This window comes from Budorcas taxicolor, chromosome 1, assembly GCF_023091745.1.
Source record: "Budorcas taxicolor isolate Tak-1 chromosome 1, Takin1.1, whole genome shotgun sequence".
Taxonomy (NCBI): domain Eukaryota; kingdom Metazoa; phylum Chordata; class Mammalia; order Artiodactyla; family Bovidae; genus Budorcas; species Budorcas taxicolor.
In genome coordinates, this window is record NC_068910.1 from 46,731,795 (window position 1) to 46,753,586 (window position 21,792).

The 21,792-nt window shown below is 37.3% G+C and overlaps 1 protein-coding gene across 3 annotated transcripts in view; it reads right to left on the reverse strand.

The window, feature by feature from the left end:
* CTNNB1 (catenin beta 1) overlaps positions 1 to 21,792 on the reverse strand; it is a 46,992-nt gene that overhangs the window by 10,579 nt on the left and 14,621 nt on the right. For all 3 annotated transcript variants that reach the window (XM_052650814.1, XM_052650663.1, XM_052650738.1), the window contains exons 2-7: positions 3,860 to 3,920; positions 3,186 to 3,413; positions 2,739 to 2,992; positions 2,369 to 2,607; positions 2,078 to 2,279; positions 802 to 946 (exon numbers count right to left, since the gene is read on the reverse strand). In XM_052650814.1, the coding sequence (XP_052506774.1) occupies positions 802 to 946; positions 2,078 to 2,279; positions 2,369 to 2,607; positions 2,739 to 2,992; positions 3,186 to 3,413; positions 3,860 to 3,872 (1,081 nt within the window). In that variant the 5' untranslated portion in view covers positions 3,873 to 3,920. The remainder of the gene's footprint in view (positions 1 to 801; positions 947 to 2,077; positions 2,280 to 2,368; positions 2,608 to 2,738; positions 2,993 to 3,185; positions 3,414 to 3,859; positions 3,921 to 21,792) is intronic.

Genomic DNA, 21,792 nt, shown 5'->3' on the forward strand with positions numbered 1-21,792 from the left:
AACATCCCCCTCTCAGAGAAGGACATTCCCGCCCCATTAACACTGCATCACTATTTGCTGTTCATTTCTCTCATGACACTCATTCCAATTTGTAATCACCCCATCATCTTGCAGATTTCTGTCTCCTTCACCAGCCTGTAAGAATAAATACGGGGACCATACCTATTTTGTTGCCCACTGCATACCAGCTTGAAACACAGGGGCTGAATATTTTCAGAATAAACAAATGAGCATCAGAATAACCTCGGAAATTTTTTTAAATTAATTTATTTTAATTGGAGGCTAATTAACTACAATATTGTAGTGGTTTTCGCCATATACTGACATGAATCAGCCATGGGTGTACATGTGCTCCCCATCCTGAAACCCCTCCCACCTCCCTCCCCAATGGGAAACTTCTTATAATCGAGATTCCTAGGCCTCCAGTCCCAAGCATTTCCAACTACTACTGACTCTTGTCACTTCAATACTCCAGGAATTCTGATTAAGTCAGTCTAAAAATCTGTATTTTTTTTTTAAACAAACATTTCAGGTATTTCTGGAATAGCTGTTATCAAGCCTATTATCAGCCATCGTTTCTGGTAATATGATCTCTGCCTGAACTAGGCTTGAACAGCACCAAAGAACGTGGCAAGCAGAACACATCCTTTGTCTGAATGCAACTTTGGCTTCAAACTGAATACAACCATCTACTTTCAGCCTGTGAAGGTCAGTTTGATCACCCTTTTCCTAAGAAAGGCAACCTAATGAGAACTACATGTGCTGCACGCATGAGAACCCAGAATAGCCAAGTACACTTACCAGCTTCTACAATAGCCGGCTTGTTACTAGAGCACACAGACAGCACCTTCAGCACTCTGCTTGTGGTCCACAGTAGTTTCTCATAAGTGTAGGTCCTCATTATATTCACTAGAGCTTGAGGTCCACCACTAGCCAGAATGATGAGCTAGAAAGATGTGTATGTATTGTTAATCATGGAATCTTGATCAAATGCCCAAGAAAAGCCTTTATTACCAACTGATTTTATCATATAAGAATTTCAGCAGCTTAGTGACATAAATGTATACCTGGTCATCATTAACTAGACCTCCAGACTGGGGTCATATTTAAGCCCTGCTTCTACAAAATTTCACTCACATTCATGTACCTCAGTCCTCCCCAAAATATATAAATTCTGGCCCAGTATTATTCTTCCCACACTGACCATAGTAAAAGGAAAAAAAAAAAACCAAAATCCATGTTTGAACAGTAATGCCCAGATATGAAAGTTATGTCACGGCTGATTTGCTGCATGGAAATCTGAACCAGAATGGGCACTTATTAATGAAAACTCCTAATATATGCTTTGGCTCTTGGCCTTTCCTCATCATATCCACCTCAAAAAGAGACAGCATTAAATATTTATCCCCACCTTTCCTTCCCTGCATACCCCACCTCCTGACTCTTCCCCGATTTCCAGACAAATCTTTTCACTGCATGCTTCTGCTAAGAACTGTTTCCCATTATTCTTTTAACATGTTCCACTAAGCCCTGCAGGATCTGCCCTATCTCAACAGTCTTATCTCAAACCCTTTCTCTTCCTTACTCTCTGTATTTCTTGAATTTCCAAACCTCACCTGGTCCTCCCCTCCCTCAGGAGAACTGTCACAGATGCCATTTCCTCTCCCTAACCTTCATTCACCTTAGTCAATCCCTTCTTATACATAAGAGCTGTGAACTCATCCATCACTTTCTCCAAGAAATATGCATAAACCCTCAAAAAAGGGTCTGGTTCATTTACATGCTCTCATATAGCCCTTCTACTTCCTCCTAAAACTTGAACTAAATAAATTAGCTTATTATTTCAGTGTCTCTCTTCCACCCAACAATGAAAGCTTTAAAAGCAGCTTGCATGCTATGTCCCTATCACCTAGTACAGTGTACACACCAACACAAACAGTTAAACAGAGATGTCCAACTTCTCTGAGATACATACGGAGTATAAGGCATACAATAAATTTGCAAAAATCTATAGAAGGACATGACACTGGGGGTCTCCAAGGCTCCATGACAACCACATTCAGAATAATTCTTTTACCTTGCTTTCTTGATTGCCGTAAGCTAAAATCTGAAGACAGTCTGTTGTAATAGCCAAGAATTTAACATTTGTTTTGTTGAGCAAGGCAACCATTTTCTGCAGCCCGCCAGCTAAACGCACTGCCATTTTAGCTCCTTCCTGATGCAATAAAAGGTTGTGGAGAGTTGTAATGGCATAAAACAATACAGAATCCACTGGTGAACTGGGAAGAAGGAAAAAAGTCTCATCAGAAATGGTGTGATTGCACTCTTCTCCTCCTGAGCTTGGAGCATTCTGACCATGTTTTCTTACCCAAGCATCTTCACCAGGGCAGGAATGCCCCCAGATTTAAAGATGGCCAGCAAGCCCTCACGATGGTGGGAAAGATTGTGCAAGGTCCCAGCAGTACAGCGAGCTGTTTCCACATCATTTGTGTTCTGCATGGTACGTACAATAGCAGACACCATCTGAGGAGAACGCATGATGGCGTGTCTGGAAGCTTCCTTTTTAGAAAGCTGATGGACCATAACTGCAGCCTTATTAACCACCACCTATAATATACAGGAATTAAGAAACATTAGTTTTCAGTTTTCAAATACTGATGTAAGGTAGACATTTTAAGACTACTTCCTTGAGAGTTTCCTTCAAAGCAGATTAAAAAGTTGGCCATGTCTCTACTTACCTGGTCTTCGTCATTCAGCAGTTTTGTCAATTCAGGGATTGCACGTGTGGCAAGTTCTGCATCATCTTGGTAGTTAATTAAGTTTACAACGGCATGTTTCAGCATCTGTGATGGTTCAGCCAGACGCTGGACGTTAGTGGGATGAGCAGCATCGAACTGTGTAGATGGGATCTGCATGCCCTCATCTAGCGTCTCAGGGAACATAGCAGCTCTCACCCTCTGAGCTCGAGTCATTGCATACTGTCCGTCGATATCTGGAAAAGGTGAATTCGACAGTCAGATCTCCATGAGCTCAGCATCAACCCCAACAGTCAAGCTGAGGCTGCAATCACTCCCTTTTCTTGACCACACTGTTTTACTTAAGCTGTTGTATGCTAACTTTTATAAGAGTAACTATGCAGTTCTCAAAACTGCACTCTAGCTTTGAGTAGGTAATAATATTCTTACCAGCTACTTGTTCTTGAGTGAAGGACTGAGAAAACCCCTGTTCCCACTCATACAGGACTTGGGTGGTATCCACATCCTCTTCCTCAGGATTGCCTTTACCGCTCAGAGAAGGCGCTGTGGTAGTGGCACCAGAATGGATTCCAGAGTCCAGGTAAGACTGCTGCTGCCAGTGACTGACAGCTGCTTTTCTGTCTGGCTCCATGGCCATGTCCAGCTCCATCAAATCAGCTATTAAAAAAAAAAAAAATCAAACAGCATCAATATTACTACCAGGAAAATGTTATCTTAATTTGAAAATAAAAATCTGTGATATTACCCACTGAAATCTTTTCAGAAATAAAGTCTGAAAGACAGCGAAGGATAACAGAATGATGGCCAGGATCAGCTCAGGGATGAAAAATCTATACTCTTAGGAGACCACCTAACAGTTACTCACTGAATCAGTGAAGAATGGTACTGCATCCAGGCTCCAGAAGCAGTCATCCAGACTAGATTCCTGCTGGTGGCTTGTTTGCTATTTCATCAAGCCATTAGGAGAAGTGGGCAGAAAATGGAGCAAAAGGTAGCCTGACAAGTAAGCAGGGAGAGAGGAAAGCAGGGGAATCTGAGCCAGACTGGGTTAATGGCAACGAAGCAGAGCCTCAATTTCAGTAACTAAAGTCTACAATACAAACCTTGGGTAGCCATTGTCCACGCAAGATTTTCAAAAAGGTAGTATGGTGTACTTCAGCGACCCTAAAAGAGTTAATCAAAGTCATTAGTATTTAAAATTTTTTATTTTAATACTTATAAGTCACTAGGATAGTCTGTCAAACATCACGGACTACATCCACAAAAAGCCCCAAATCCTCTTTTACCATGTGATACAGTGAAACACAGACCTTATGATCTCCTCTAAATACTTCAACCACAGCTCTATCACTGCCAGACTTTTAAGTTTTCACTTAAACTCTAATCAGCACCTCTTGGTATAAAGCCAGGGGAAAAAGGCTATTCAAAATCAACCCTTCTTTGGGTTTCAAAAGTCCTCTCCTTTCCCTTTTTAACTTCTTTCACTAAAAAAATCATAGGTCTTCTTTTGACAACAGAGGTCCAATGGGATTTTTAAAACACCAAATTTCACTGAACAAGTCAACTGTTAAAACTGTCTTCTGATATTACAATGCCATCTAAAATATCATCATAAAGCAGGTATGGTGACTGGATCAGAACAGATTTCAGATGGTTTACTAAGAAGTAACATTACTTTTCAAATTAGTCTGTAACGCAAAATTAGAAGCACAATTTTTAAAACTTTTCTAAGTTCAAATTTATAGCAACGATTTATTATAAATACAAGTATTACTGTCTGGAATACTTTAATCAATATAAAAATCATTCACATATGTATTAAAAATCTTAGCATCTAATTTTATGTCTCTATTTTGGCTTTTTTGTGTAATATTCAGGAAAATGCTGAATTATGCAGCTATTTGCAAATGAGACCAGTTTAAGAGCTCAGGGTCTCCAGATATTCCTAACAAAATTTCCTTCATTACAAAGTCTGTCCCTTAACAAGTTCACTTTGTACTACACATTAAATATTAGATGTAAATTAACAATGTGGACTAGATATTTAAACGTGAAGTGTGTTTTTCATAAAACAATGTACAAAGAAGTTTAAATGTGTTTAATGCAGTTGGAAACTGTACTTTAAAGTCCTATTTTCTGTCTTATGTAAAGAAGTATGTGTTGATTATCCTGGAATTGCTCTTCCAAAACTGGATTTTTATAACCACAAAGATCACTTGACACCTAAAGGTGACAAGAGTTGTGGATACAATTGTTTTATCATCCACAGTAGAAACAATTGACAGTTTACTTAGAAGGCAAAATGAAGGTCAGAAAGTAAAGTTATTCCTGTCAATAAGAAACCTATATTTTAAAATCAAGTACTAAGCAGGATTATGTGTTCCATGTTTCCATTCAGTAGGATAGGACTGGGGTGTAGAAACTTGCATTTTTAATTAACACTCTAGTATGCAGAAAGCAATCTGTAAACCACATGGTAAGAAATATAATGATGGAAGAAACCTAGGTTCTTTGTCCACTTATGGCTGTATTTTAGCTCCTTATCTTTTGCCTATCTTTGAGACTGGTTATTTAACCCTTTCTTTCCCACCCCTTGGAAAAAATGGGTTCCCCATACCCTGTTCCAGCTAGGGAAGGGGACTTATATGTTCCACACTGAGCTCCTCCTCTGGCCAATGCCACAGGGCTCAGAAACCAACTACTCAAATCTACAGTTGCCACAGTTTAAGAAGTGCTTTGATGTATCTGGCATGAAGGAAAAAAAAACATTTTATAGTGTTTTTTTCTTGATACAAAAGCAAAACATACTAGCCATGTTACTGGGTAAAATGTATGTGGGCTGACCTAGTAACCTGACCATGATTTACAATGTCATTATGGAAAAGACATTTTCATGTCTTTGTTCCAAACTTACAATATATAAGTTTGTATGTTGGGGACTTCTTAATACAATTTTTTTCTAGCACTTTCAAACTTACACAACATTATGCAACACACATAAAAATTATTTTTACTCTTTATGGCAACCCTCTAGTGTGGGCGGCCAAGTGTCAATCAGAAAGTAGAGAAGTAAAAAGTAGTAATGAAAATGAGTATATACATAAGCAGCAGTATATACTAACTCACCCACACACTATTCTTCAGACAAATCTAGATTTACCTAAAATCTGAGAATCATTTACTAAACAACTGAATATACTGACCAGAAAACTAGGGCAGAATCTTGCCTCAACAAAAAGCTTTCCTTATTCTTCCTCTAGGCAGAGCTTTCAGCCAAGGGGTTGGCCTGCCTTCACTACACCCTGCCAATCATTAAGGGCCTAGAGTGCCTCATCAACTAAGGCTTACGAAAGACTTCAGGAAAAAAGACTCCAGAGAAACAGAATGTTAAAATTGAGGTAAAGTGGGGAGGGAAACAATGTTTCACTTTATTACCCTCATAAAGAGAATAAGTAAGAATGACAAGTTCAGGGAGAACGGATACATGTCCCTTTGCTGTCCACATGAAACTGTCACGACATTGTTAATAGGCTATATTCGAATATAAAATTTAAGAGAATTAAGTTCAGTAAAAAACTGAAATTGTGAAAAACTCCTAGAGCATAAAGGAAAAATACACAGAATATAAGGAAAGAAGCAAGAGAATCAACTCGGGATCAAGGCTTCAACTGACATGCACTTCAAAAAGAAATATGAGAAAATGGGGAAAAGCCCACTGTGTACTGATCAAGATAAAGGGAGTATGATACTTTTCAAAAAAAAAAAAAGCAAGTACTAAATGTTCCTAGATGCAAGTGACCTCTAACTACAGACTACATTTAGAACGCTTCATTTCCTGCCAGCTTTATCACCACCAAGAGTGCTCTGACAAAGAAAGAGGGTGCCAGGGGATCACCAACTTACCCAGTCTAATGGTGCAGTGGACGCATGCATCCTTTTTTAAATTCTTCTCTTTTTGCTTAACATATGCTCTTTTTCTAATGATACATTTTAAAAGAACATCTCAAAATTCATCTTATATCTAGTACATGTAATTTCAATCTAAGGATAAAGTTCATTCTGAACCATACCTCATTCAAAGTATTACTATTGAATACTTAGTAATTCAGTGAATTACTTATTGATTCAATACTTCAATTGAATTTTTCCTTCAGTTTTTCTAGCAAGGGTACCTAAACATGCTAGGTTTTTCTTTTTCTTATAATGAAGATTTTCAAATATGCACTAAGGCAGACACAACTTTATACTGCACACAACACCTATACTTAACGACTGTCAGTATCATGCCATACTGGTGTCTTCCTACAGAATGATTTTAAAGCAAATTACATACATCAGTACTTCATGAAACTATAAAAAACAAGGATATTTTCTTATATATCACATTACAAAAGTTAGCCTTAAAGCTTCACTTCAAAATGATGGTTGGAGGCTCTACTTCACCTTCTGTACAAAAAGTGGTCCTCGGTCAAAACCTGCAATGGAAATTTTAACACAGTATAGATTTCATCTCAATACAAAATTATCTTGATTACCCTGGATTTCAAAAAGTTTGAGTACTACTTAAAGTAACTTTGCTACGTAAAAATAAAACATCTATTATAGAATCAATTTATACTAAATTACTGGCAGTTCATGCTAACAATTCGCTTCTCCAATAATCTAGTAAGAAAGTTGATAAACTTTTCATATATTTTCGGGGATTTAAAATATAGTTTGTAGTAAAGTCTAATTTTGTACATATAAAAGCACATACATATGCATTCTTATTAACTGTCACCAATACCTTGCCATTTAAAAATTTACAGTCTCCTCAAATCTTCCTGTTTAAGCACTTTTTATTCAACGCTAAAATGTTTAAATCACAACTTACGCTAGTTTCCCTTCTGCTTTTACTCCCAGAAGTGGAGGGTGGTGGTGGTGGTCTGTGTCCATCCATCCACCCATCCTGGGTGGGTGTGTGTGTGTGTGTGTGTGTGTGTGTGTGCGCGCGTGGGTGTGCGTGTGCACATGCGTGTGTACGTGCGTGTGTGTCCTGGGAGGGGCCTTTTCAAAATGGGTAATAAAAAGCTTAACATTTAATGAGACTTTCACTCCTTCCTCTGAAATACCTACATTATTGTCACGGTGAAAAATCCCTATTAGAAATCTGAACTGCGGCGAGGGGAAATCAGGATATTCCTGATCATTTTCCTGTCTTCTCTATCTCAGCCATAAAATAATACATGTGTGTGTGAAGTCACTTTAGTCGTGTCCAACTCTTTGTGACCCCATGGACTGTAGCCCACCAGGCTCCTCTGTCCATGGGATTCTCCAGGCAAGAATACTGGAGTGGGCTGCCATTCCCTTCTCCAGGGGGATGTTCCCGACCCAAGGATCAGTTGTGCGGCTCCTGCACTGCACGTGCTGAGCCACCAAGGAAGCCAAATAGTATTTTTCTTTGGTGTTCCTATAATAATGACATTTTGTTATATTTGGTTTTCTATTAAATTTTCTATTAGGTATTTTTAACAAAAATAGAAAAGTCAGTTCCTTTTGTTGTAGACTCTTTATTAAATATTATCCATACTTTATCATAAGTCTATACTATAACCACACCTCCAGATTCTTGAATATTTAGTTTGTGTTTCCTATTTACCTTGCTATTCAAACAAAGTTTAAAAAAATGTCTTTGCTTATCAATTCATTCTCTTATTTCCATTTCCCTTCCACCTAAGGACTGCTTCAACTACTGGATTAAATAAGAACTTTTAAGTTTCAAAGTTTTGATACATAGCTCAAAAATACTGATGCAGCATAAACTGATAAGTCACCAAAGAAGGCACTGTACTAGTGACCAGCTTACCCCAAGGGCCTACCAAGCACTGGCTGCTTTCTCAGACAACTTTTGATAGCTACATCCACCTATCTAATGTATACCCCACCCCCTGCCCTACAAGTTCTAAATTCTGAGAAGATTAAAATTAAATGCTTCATTTCCCTCCCTACATGTAGCCATTTGTCTCGCTAGACTTTAATGTTCTTTTGCATTTTTATGCACACATGTGTATGTTATTTATGTTCTTTTGCATTTTTATACACTACATGTGTATGTTATGTGTAAGAAGTCACTGGGATAATCACTGATATACGAAGTTAAACCAACTATGTGTGTCTGAGAATATGAATTTACTACTTAAAACAATTCAGTTATGGCTTTTATCCTTTACATGTATATGTTGTTAGTCTCAATGATGACTAACTTCACACAGAATCTTTGGTCAGTAACACAATCCTAATACAGTCCTGATCCTCTAGGGGAAAAAAAAAAAAGTTTTTCAAGACAAATTTTCACTTTATCTACTCTAAGAACAAATTACTACATAAAGTAGAAACTTTTTCTCCAGCTTATACTAAAATATAAGCTACCAAAAAGACTGATTTTTTCAGTTTTGTTTTTATTTTCATTTTTATTAATTTTATCTCAATTTTATTTGTTTTTGAATTTTAAATTTTTTTATTATACTTGATTTAAAATATGTTCATTTCAGGCATGCGGTTTCAGATTCTTTTGGATTATAGGTTATAAGATACTGAATATAATTGTACTATACAGTAAATTCTTATTCATCTATTTTATATACAGCAGTGTATATATATATATGTTAATCTCATTATTTCTAACTATTCCCTCCCTCTCCCCTTCCCCTTTGGTAACCAGTTTTCTTTTCTATGCCTGTGAGTCTGCTTCTGTTTTATAAATAAGTTGATTTGTATCATTTTTTTAGATTCCACATATAAGTGATAATCATTTTTCTTTAACTTACTTAGTATGATAATCTCTAAATCTACCCATGTAGCAGCAAATGACATTATTTCATTCTTTTTTATGGTTAAGTAGTCCATGGGGTCGCTAGGAGTTGGACACAACTGAGCGACTTCATTTCCACTTTTCACTTTCATGCACTGGAGAAGGAAATGGCATCCCAAACCAGTGTTCTTGCCTGGAGGATCTCAGGGAAGGGGGAGCCTGGTGGGCTGCCAGCTATGGGGTCGCACAGAGTCGGACACGACTGAAGCGACTTAGCAGCAGCAGCAGCAGCAGCATCCCACTGTGTATGTGTGTGTCTTTATCCACTTATCTGTCAGTGGACACTTCCATGTCTTGACTGTTGTGCATAGTGCTGCTGCCAACACTGGTGTGCATTCAAGATTGATATTTTAAAATATAGCTATTTCAAAATGCATACAGAATAGCCTTTATCTACAATAGTACATTTTATAATTTCCAAGTATAATTTTATGCAAGTTAAAATAACTGTTTATGTACTAAAAGTATAAGGAATATACACCATTTTCTTAATACCCAGGGGTAAAAGGAATAGGAAAGGAAAGGATATTAAAAATGGCTTCAACTCATTAGCAGTGTGTGTGTGTTTAATCAAACACAGCAAAATTACATCTGTTAATCTGCGTAGTGAGTTCATGGTATTTACTATATTACTCTCTACACTTTACATGGCAAAAATAACTAAATAAAACAAGAACAAGCTATACATCAGTATTTCAGATGATAGGATTTAAACTCCAAATATGATTTAAAAATAAGACTACCTTTGTTTATAAAGAGTCTCACAGACATAGAGAATGAACTTATGGTTACTAGAGGGAAGGATCCCGGGGGGAAGGGATAGGGAGTTTGGGGTGGATATGTACACACTGCTGTATTTAAAATGGATAACTAACGAGGACCTAGTGCATAGCACAGGGAACTCTGCTCAATGTTATGTAGCAGCCTGGATGGGAGGGGACTTTAGGGGAGAATGGATACTTTTATGAATGGCTGAGTCCTTTTGCTGTTCACCTGAAACTATCACAACATTGTTAATCAGCTGTACTCCAATATAAACCAAAACATTTTTTAAAAAAAAGAATAACTTTGTATGTTAACCTTTTAAAATTCATTAAAATGGAATTACCAAAGATAGGCACAATAAAGGACAAAAACGGTGAGGACCTAACAGAAGTAGAAGAGATTAAGAAGAGGTGGCAAGAATACACAGAAGACCTGTACAAAAAAGCTCTTAATGACCCAGATAATCAGGATGGTGCAGTCACTCACCTGGAGCCAGACATCCTGGAGTGTGAAATCAAGTGGGCCTAATGAAGCATTGCTATGAAGAAAGCTAGTGGAGGTGATGGAATTCCAGGTAAGCTATTTCAAATCCTAAAAGATGATGCTGTTAAAGTGCTGCACTCAATATGCCAGCAAATTTGGAAAACTCAGCAGTGGTCACAGAACTGGGAAAGGTCAGTTCTCATTCCAGTTTCCAAAGGAAAGCAATGTCAAAGAATGTTCAAACTACTGGATAATTGCACTCATTTCACATGCTAGCAAGATTATGCTCTAAATCCTTCAGGCTAGGCTTCAGCAGTATGTGAACTAAGAATTTACAGATGTTCAAGCTGGATTTAGAAAAGGCAGAGGAACCAGAGATCAAACTCTATGATCCAATGGATCATAGAAAAAGCAAGAGAATACCAAAAAAAAAAAAAAAAATCTGCTTCATTGACTATGCTAAAGCCTTTGACTGGGTGGATCAAAACAAACTGGAATATTCTTCAAGAGATGGGAATACCAGACCACCTTACCTGCCTCCTGAGAAAGCTGTATGCAAGTGAAGAAGCAACAGTTAGAACTGGACATGGAACAAAAACTGGGAAAGGAGTACGTCAAGGCTGTATATTGTCACTGTTTATTTAACTTATATGCAGAATACATCATACGAAATGCTGGGCTGGATGACTCACAAGCTGGAATCAAGATTGCTGGGAGAAATGTCAACAACCTTAGATATCCAGATGATAACCACTTTAAAGGCAGGAAGTGAAGAGAAACTAAAGAGCCTCTTGATGAGGCTGAAAGAGGAGAGTGAAAAAGCCTGCTTGAAACTCAAAATTCAAAAAACTAAGATAATAGCATCTGGTCCTGTCACTTCATGGCAAATAGATGGGGAAAAAGAGGAAACAGTGTCAGACCTAATTTTCTTGGGCTCCAATATCATTGTGGACGGTGACTGCAGCCATGAAATTAAAAGACACTCACTCCTTGGAGGGAAAGCTATGACAAACACAGTGCATTAAAAAGCAGAGAAATCACTTTGCCAACACAGGTCCATAGCCAAAGCTATTTCTAGTAGGCATGTATGGATGTGAGAGCTGGACCATAAAAAGGCTGAGTGCCAAAGAACTAATGCTTTTGAACTGTGGTGCTGGAGAAGACTCTTGAAGAGTCCCTTGGACTGCAAGGAGAACAGTCAATCCTAAAGCAAATCAACCCTGAATACTCATTGGAAGGACTGGTGCTGAAGCTGAACCTCTAATACTTTGGCCACCTGATGTGGAAAGCCAACTCACTGAGAAAGACCCTGATGCTGGGAAAGACTGAGGGCAAGAGAAGAAGGGGGCAACAGAGGATGAGATGGTTGGATGGCATCACTGACATGAGTTTGAGCAAACTCAGGAAGATAGTGAAGGACAGGGAAGCCTGGCCTGCTGCAGTTCATGGGGCTGCAAAGAGTCAGACACGACTTAGTGACCGAAAAACACCCAAAAAGAGATACGAGTATTTTACAGAAACTCTTGTTAAATCAGCTGAGCTTTACAAACTCAAGTCTCAAATATAAGGATAAGATAAGTATGTCCATCTACCTGCAAAGGTAGCTGTCACAAAAGCTAAACAAGTCATTTTAAAAGGCTAGAGATTGTAGGTATGTGGGAAAATCTGTTTGCATTACATCCTGAAACTGAAAATTCTGTTTCTCAAAGTTCACAAAATGACTGCCTAATTTTTTATACTAAGGACACTCTTTGCTAACATTCTAGAGACACTTTTATACCCATTTTAAGTGAATTTCAGAGTCTGATAAAGCTGCACAGAAAACATAATTCAATTAAATTTTTAGTGAAAGTTACTAAATTATATATGAACTGTTTTTCTATATACATTTAGGATAGTCAGAAAAACATATCACAGAAAGAGTTCACTCATAATTGCAACAATAAAAAACAAAAAAAGTACATAAAAATCAAATGGAAAGCTGTCTTATTCCTAACTAGAATTTTTTTTGTACTGTATAAACAGGCCAGTTTTCTCTTAGTTCATAAACTCAGTGTATTTCCAACAAAATAATGATTTCTTTAGGAGTGAAAATGATTCCTAAATTCATCTGAAATGGAACTATGAAGGTAATTTTAAAAAAGACTGAAATAATGATAAAAAGAACCAATTCTATCAGATACTAAAAATATAAATCAACAGCCACAGCAATTAAACAATTTATATTATTGGGGGCAGGAATGGTAAAGAGACTACAGTAATCAGAAAACATCCAGACATAATGTGGCAATTTAATAAATGTAAAAGGCAATATTTCAACTGTGGGAGACAGCTGGACTATTTGATTAATACTACTAGCAGAAAGGGACTTTTTTTCCTTGTAAAAATATACTATTTTTAAATCCTTACTTGGCTATATTAAATCTACACAAGACAAATATTTACAGGCCAAAAAAAAAAAAAAACCAATGAGACAAAATATGGTATACATATGAAGGGTGGTATACATGGAAATAAAACTATGGTAAGAAGCCCAATATAAGCATGACTCTGAACTCTGAAATCAAAAAGTAAAGACAGGATTTTGTATGTGTTTGTGTGAAAAACTTAAAAAATTCCAAGCCAAAACAAAAAACCAAAAAAACACAAACAACCATGCATAAAGTACTTTTAAAAATGACATATTGAACACCGTAAGTGAAACGTGATTATAGGCTAATACCCATAGCACACACAGAGAACTGAGGAGAAATCAGTAAACATAGCAGAGGAAGGGCAGGAACCACTGAAGGAAAAATAAACAGTGAAAAATATATGCAAAAGAGCTTAAATTCATTTTTTTCTGCTTATCAGACTGTTAAGAGCAAAAAGATTAATAATACTGATGATATGGATATATTTAAACTGCCACAAGGTTTTTGGACAGTAAGTTGGCACTATTCATTAAATATAAGTATAAACACTCTTTCACATGAAAATACCACTTTATAACAGAAATGTATGCTGCAGAATATTCACAGAAGCATGCCAAAAGGTCTGCACAGTGAAGCATTCATAAAGCTGGAAATTAACCAAATGCTCACCAACAAGACAGTGAATAATGTATCCACTGGATAGAATGTATATTCATCTACTGAACAAATATTTAAGTACCTTTTATGTTACTAGCACTGCATAACAGTGAATAAGAGTCAGAGTCAAGGTCATAGTCTAGGAAAGCCTGCATTCTATTGGAGCATTAAGCAATAAAAACAAAACAATTTAAAGACTGAGAACTGCTGTGAAGAAAATAAACAAGATAAGAATAGAGTAACTAGTGAGTGGCTGGTGACTAGTTAAGAATGAGTGCTGAGAGGAAGCGACAGGAATACAGGAGGAGCTAGCCAGGTGAAGATGGGGCAGAACACTCCTGTGCAGAAAACCAGTGCAAAAAAAGTAAACAGCACTGAAAGGTACCCTGTGGAATCATGAAAAGAGGTAGGGGCCAGATCGATGAAAGGTACACTGGGAAGCCAATGGAGTAACTAACACCTGTGATTCCAGATGTTTTTAAGTTCACTCTAGTGTCCATATCGGAGAAGGCACTGGTGACCCACTCCAGTACTCTTGCCCGGAAAATCCCACGGACGGAGGAGCCTGGTGGGCTGTGGTCTATGGGGTCGCACAGAGTTGGACATGACTGACGTGACTTAGCAGTAGCGCTGTCTATATGGAAAAGAAAAGATCATGAGGGGCAAAAGAAAAGCAGGGAGAAGAGTTAGGAGACTACCGTAAATCATCCAGGTGAGAGGGATAGAGGATTACTATGAAGCCATTAAAAAAACAAAAAATACAACATGTATCTAATACACAAACTATTTATATACTTTTTTTTTAGATAGACTTCTCACATACACTTGCAAAAGAAAATGTTTAGAAATAATATATTGGTATTAGAAATGATCATTTGTCCAAGAAAACAGCTATCATTTAGCACACTATGTTAGCCAAACACTAAGTATATGTTTCTAAACATAAAAACTAAGTGATCTATAAAATGGACTTTCTGCAAAAGAAATGTGGAAACTACTCAGCCAATCATTAGCACCTCAAGACACAAACTGTTTTTTAAAAAAGACATTGAGGTGGATAAACCTAGAACCTATTATAGTGAAGTGAGTCATAAAGAGAAAGATAAATATCGTATTCTAACACACATATATGGAATCCAGAACAATGGTGCTTAAGAATTTATTTACAGGGCAGCAGTGGAGAAACAGACAGAGAATAGACTTCTGGACATGGGGAGAGGGGAGGAGAGAGTTAGATGTATGGAGTAAGTAACATGGAAACTTACACTACCATATGTAAGAGAGATAGCTGACAGGAATTTGCTGTATGGCTCAGGAAACGCAAACAGGGGCTCTGTAGCAACCTAGAGGGGTGGGATGGGGGAGAGATGGGAGGGAGGTTCAAAACGAAGGGGATATATGTGTACCTATGGCTGATTCATGTTAAGGTTGATAGAAAACAACAAAATTCTGTAAAGCAATTGTCCTTCAATAAAAAAATTAATTTAATTTTTTAAGACTTTTTTTATCTTAGGAAAAATAAATGTTTTCTAAAACAAAGGAAATCAAACTTACAGCAATTTTTAAAATTATTTAGGCAAATGTCATTTTATTTTATCAATAAATTTCTATTTTTAGTAATTTAATCTAAGAGTTTTTCATTCAATTATTCTACTAAAGCGGAGATACTCCAAAAATCAACTTCATCACAAAATAATGTCAGATACTTGATTAAATTATTTTTATTACCTTTAAAAGTATCTTTTACAGCTTTAGTGTGTTTCCTTATAGTATCAGGTAAACACCTAACTCTGCCTTAGAAATATTTAATTAGGTAGCATAATTAAATGCCTAGCAACTTCAGTTCTGAGACAAGTGTCATCCCAGGAACTCTACCCAGCAATCGCATAAAGTAGGTAACATCCCCCCAACCATCAGATGAAAAAAATGACTAGCAGCAGTTAATAACAGTATAGCTAGTAAGCTGCTCAGTTAAAACTCAAATCCAGGGGCCTTCCCTAGCAGTCCAGTGGTTAAGAATCTGCCACACAAGACAAGGGACATGGGTTCGATCCCTAGTTGGGGCACTAAGATCCCACATGCTGTGGAGCTACTAAGTCAGTGAGCCCATGAGTCTCAACTACTGAGCCTGAATTCTGGAGCCTGCACACTTCAACTAAGACCCAAGGAAGACCAATAAATAAATAAAACTATTAAGAAAAAAAAAACAAAACTCCAAGTCTGTTTAGCTCAGTCACATCCCTTTTCAATCAAATCATGTATCCCATCCCACCCCCAAAGTTGTAACAGTTAGTAATTAACAATTACTGCTGCAGTTAAGAGCAAGGGTTAACAAATTTTAAATAAAAGTATCATAAGTAAGACTAAAGAACTACAATCTTTGCACAGTAACCACAGCATCACTACATACTCCATACTTTGTGCCTAGAACAAATGCTGACAAGAAAAAAGCAGGATCATCAAACATGAGTATATTATATTAAGAAAATGGGAGATTTTACTTGAAGAAAATTTCCAGATGTTAATCTCTAAATTCAGGCTACCAGCAGAATTAATGGCAAGTACTCAATGGCTTCCATAAGCAATTTGATGCATTGCTTTATGACCCCATAACCTTCCTCTTCTCCAACTTGTTACAAGAGTTTCCCTTCCCCACCATACCAGCACACTGATCTTTAAAAACAAGTAAGAGTAAGTGAACTTTGAGAGGGCCTGGAACTTCACCATGAGTTTCTCACGTTTCTAAAAGGCTTAGCACAGATTAAGCTCGCTCTTAATGGACTGAATGTTAAAAATAAGAAAAATGTTCTAAAAGTAGGCAGGGTAACAACTACAATGTAAAATAGAGGCTCTAAGCCAAAAACAATTATATATAATCTAAGGGACTTAATGCTTTTAGGAACATGAAGGATTCACTTGTGAACAATCCTACCTAGAACAGAAGTCAGCAAACTTTCTGTTAAAGGCCAGACAGTGAATACTTTAGGGTTCTGTAGGCCAGAAGCTCTCTGTAGCAACGATTAAACTCTGCTACTGCAGTAAGAAAGCAATCACAGACAATACGCACACTAACAAGTGAGGCTAGGTTCCAATAAAACTTTATTCATGGAAAGTGCAAATTTGAATTTTGTAAATTTCATGTGTCATGAGATATTATCACCTGAGATATTACCTTTAGGCATTAAAAAGTGTAAAAATCATTCTTAGTTCGCAGGCCCTGAAAACCAGGTGAGGTGGCAGGCAATAACTGGCCAACCCCTGTTTATTACTTTCACTGAGAACAAACCAAAGGGCAAGTGAGTTTACTTTTGAATTAAACCTAAATGTGCAGAACAGCAGCAGAAAGGGTTTCGAAGTGGGCTACTAAGAATAGTCACACACTTCTTTCCCAAAAGTATCTTCAAAAATAAGTGTTACTTTAAAAAATGAAACTGGACCAAATGATATGAAAGCCATATCAAGACCATCTGTTTTGGAAAAACCCTTTCAGGCTATTAAGTTCAGGTACATGCTAAAACAGAAATACAGTTCAACATATGCATGCATTTTTCTTCCCCCTATAAAAAATGTCAGCCACTGTTATTGATTAATGATGGTCATTATTAATGTATCACTTAGACCCACATGTTTGGCCAGTGGTGGCAGTGTCTGAAGAGGATGTGATGATAATACATAAATTATGTGTTACCTAGAATTATTTTTTAACTCTCTAGAAACAATTTCTAGTGCTATCAACACAGACAGAATGATTTATTTTTCATTTACTTTTCCCCCAATAGTGTGTATTTATTTCTCATTGTAAGTTAATAAATATCTTTATACAGAAGAATGTTCAGAATATTACTGTCTTAATAATTCCAACTTTCTCTCTATGTCATTTAGTTTAATTTTTCAACAGTTATGCACCTGGTACTTTCAGAAAATGTTCAATGAACATTTTTGGAAACATTAAGAGGTGGGGGTTAGGGAACCAATCTCCACATGATGGAAAATACGAATATTGTTATCTCTACACCTCAGAAACAGGGATTGATAAATGACTCATCCAAGGATGAGACAGATTCAAACACTAGTCTTTTTTTTTTTAATTCCACATATTGTGATCTCTAATCTGACAGAAACTTTTCCTCACATTTTATTCAAAAATCTGTAAAATCAAAATATAGGCACTATACTTACTGGTGGAAAAAAGTTTTTAAGTTGATGCATGTGATTCAAACCCGTGTTCTTCGAAGTCAACTGTACTATGTATATTCATACCAAATATGTTTCCTAAAGCATTTTTAAACAATGTACCACAGAGATAAAAATGAATGTAGACATAATAACAAATTCTGTAAAAGCATACAGATGAAATAAATTCCTTATAGCGAACTGACTTTGATACAAATACTGTAACTTTTGTTTTTTATATACTGTTTGATATATTTTTGCTAATTCTTTTACCTTTTGACTCTTTTAATTAATTGCCTCATATATTGAATATTCACTGGACGGACTGATGCTGAAGCTGAAGCTCCAATACTTTGGCAAGAACCAAGCCATCGGAGGGGACCCTGATTCCGAGAAAGATTGAGGGCAAGAGGAGAAGGGGGCGACAGAGAATGAGATGGTGAGATGGCATCACTGACTTAATGGGCATGACTTTGAACAAACTCAGGGAGATAAGAGAAGGACAGGGAAGCCTTCACTATGAACTGTGCTGCGGTTCATGAGGTCACAAAGAGTCAGGCACAACTTGGCGACTGAACAACATATACTGAATACGAAGTTGGATATTGTCCTTTTCTAACCCAGTTTGACAGTCTTTTTAAAAACATTTTATTTCGTTTATAGCTGTTACAAATTGTATGTTGGTCTTAGTCCTCATCTTATTTTTGTCTGCAAATTCTAACATCTGGTTTATTTCAGCATTCTTTTTTCCTCTTGATCGTGGGTGATTTCTTTTTACTTAATTTTTCACATGTCTAGTAACTACTGATATTATATATCTGATATTGTATATTGGATATATTGTGGAAACTCTGGTTTCTGGAGTCTTCTTTTAAACATTCTTTAAGGCAGTTAAATCATCTTAATTTTATAGAGCTTGGTTTCACACATTATTAGAAGCAATCTATCTCAGATTTTACCCTTAGACTTAGGGTGAATTACCTTAATCCTGGGAAACATCTTTACTCCTCAAGTGTGACTGTTTTCTGGTTTCAAACGAAAAGCATGAAGTGTTTACCAAGACCCCCTAGTTTGGTAGGATTCAAACGCCAAACTCTTCTTCACAGTGAGGGTAGAAGCTGAAATCTCTGCTCATACCTCTCAGTGTTCAGTGTACTGCTTTAAAATGAGTTCCTTGGAATCACCCCCGCTCCACACACACACAAGTTTACACACAGATTCTGAAGCTTCCCTCTGGGACTCCCTTCACTCTGAATCTACCTATCCCCTACCCTCAATTTCCAGCCATCCTGGCAACCCTAAGCTCCGTCGTCTGGTACTACATGAGTTCTAGATCTCACCAGAAACACTGGTCATAGTTCTCACTAGGGAAGCCTTAGAAATATGGATGTCACCAAGTGAACGTGTCCCTTCTTTCATGGGTCACATCTCCTCAAAATTCTGTCTTCTTTTGACCATTCTCTGGTACCTTCAAACAGCTAGTTTTATATTTTCTCCCAAAGTTTCTAATTTTTTTTCTTCTAGTTTTATTGAGATATAACTGATACATACTGTGTAAGATACACAGCATGATTTCATTTACATACATCATGAAAGGATTATTACAGTATACTTAGCAAACATCCATCACCTCATATATAGATACAAAATTAATAGAAAAAAATTCCTTCTGGTGATGAGAACTTAGGATTTACTCTCTTAACAACTTCCACATGTAACATACAGCAGAGTTAATCATGTCATACATTACATCCCCAGCACTTATTTATAAATTTTGACTGCCTTCATCCAATTTCCCCCTTTAAAATTGTTTTTTTAACCAAAAAGATCTCCAATCTTGCTTGCAGAACCATTTAAACTGGTCCTCCCAAAGGTTCTAACCTGGAACTTTAAAAAAAAACACAGACTACCTGGCTCCACCCCCATGGTTTTCTATCAGCTGGGCTGGAAAGGACGCTGCACTGCACCACTTTTACGTGCCATATATGTTGCCAATACAAAGGGCTACAGACAGAGACAAACTATGATTCGACTCTATGCATAACAGTAACCCAAGCTAAAAAAAACAACAAAACAAACCTGACTCCACAGAGTAACCCTAGCATCAGTTCCTTGAGAAACATCTATTCATTAAGACAGTACATATTCTGACTTAATCTTTAGCCAACTTTTGCCCCCCACCATGCACAGCAACAGCATGGCGCTCTCCCAAGCAGAAGGACCTCCTGCTGCCTCCGACAGCCTTACCATAATATTAGGTCGCCTAATTATGAGGTTTTTGTACATTTAGGAAGAAGAGAATATTATGTAAAAGAATAAGCTAGGAAGCATTTACTTTCAATATGTTACTCTGGCACCTCAATACAAAGAACTTCAAGGAACTCTAAACTGCTGTTCTATTGTGAGTCCAAAAATATACCAGTAAGTGACTCAAAACCTGGAGCTATGTACAAATGCCCAATTGGTATGTTATGTTCTTTGTCTTCTCAATTTGCCAAATTGTGAGGTTGAGATTTTCTGTCCCACGAGAAATCTTTTCCATAATTCTTTCATTTACTCAACAGTTCTAGCATACAGCAATACCAATAGCATAAATGCAATGAATGGAGAGATTTCATATATTCAACAAATTTGTTATGCAACTGCTATATGCCAAGAAGAGTAAGATTCTGAGGATACAGCGGTGATATAAAACAGACATGGTCCTTGCATTCTTGACAGACACAGGCAACAACTGAATAAACAATCACAAGGAGTGTGTGGCTAAGCGACAAGCGGGAGAAGGCAGTGGAAACGGCACTAGGACAAGCGAAGGCCCTGCGTGAAGAGCAGCCATACGCTTCTGTGGAGGCCTTCAAGGGAGCCTGCAAGCTGAGACCTAAAGATGTGAAGGAGCCAGGACATAAGGAGCAGAGCAGGGACCTTCCAGAAATCAGAAACAACGTGCAGAATTCCAGAATCATTAGGACTATCTTTTAAGACCGCAGTAGTTTGATAGTAGTGGGAAAGAGTGATTACAATGAGATGAGGTTGAAAGTAGCCAGACCATGCAGAGCCTTCCAGCCCTTAAAAAAAAAAAAAAAAAAGCATTTCTTATTCTAAATGCCACTGGAAATCCATGAAGGGTTATAAAGCAGGTGAATAACAAGATCCTATTTGAGTTTTTCAAAACTGACCTTGGCTATAATGAAAAAAACTGAAAGGGTAAAATAAAAAAGGTAAACCAGTAAAGCAATGTCCAGTGACAAGATGGTGGCTTAGGCTAGGCTACCAGCACTGGGCACAAACAGTAGCTAGATTAGAGAAATACTTTGGAGACAGAAAAAAGAGGCTCTACTGATGGACTGACTGCAGTAGATGAGAGGAACTAAAGATGACTCCTAACAAACAGGATGAAAAGACAATCCTCAGAAAGGAAGAAAATATTTACAAACAAAGCCAACTGACAAGGGATTAATCTCCAAAATACACAAACAGGTCATGCAGCTCAATTTTAAAAAAAAAACAGGGCTTCCTTGGTGGCTCAGTGGTAAAGAATCTGCCTGTAAATGCAAGAGACATGTGTCCGATCCCTAGTCCAGGAATATCTCATATGCCATGAAGCAACTAAGCCCATGTGTTACAACTATGCAGCCTGTTCTCAAGAGTCTGAGAGCCATGACTATGGAAGCCTCTGTGCCCTAGAGCCCACGCT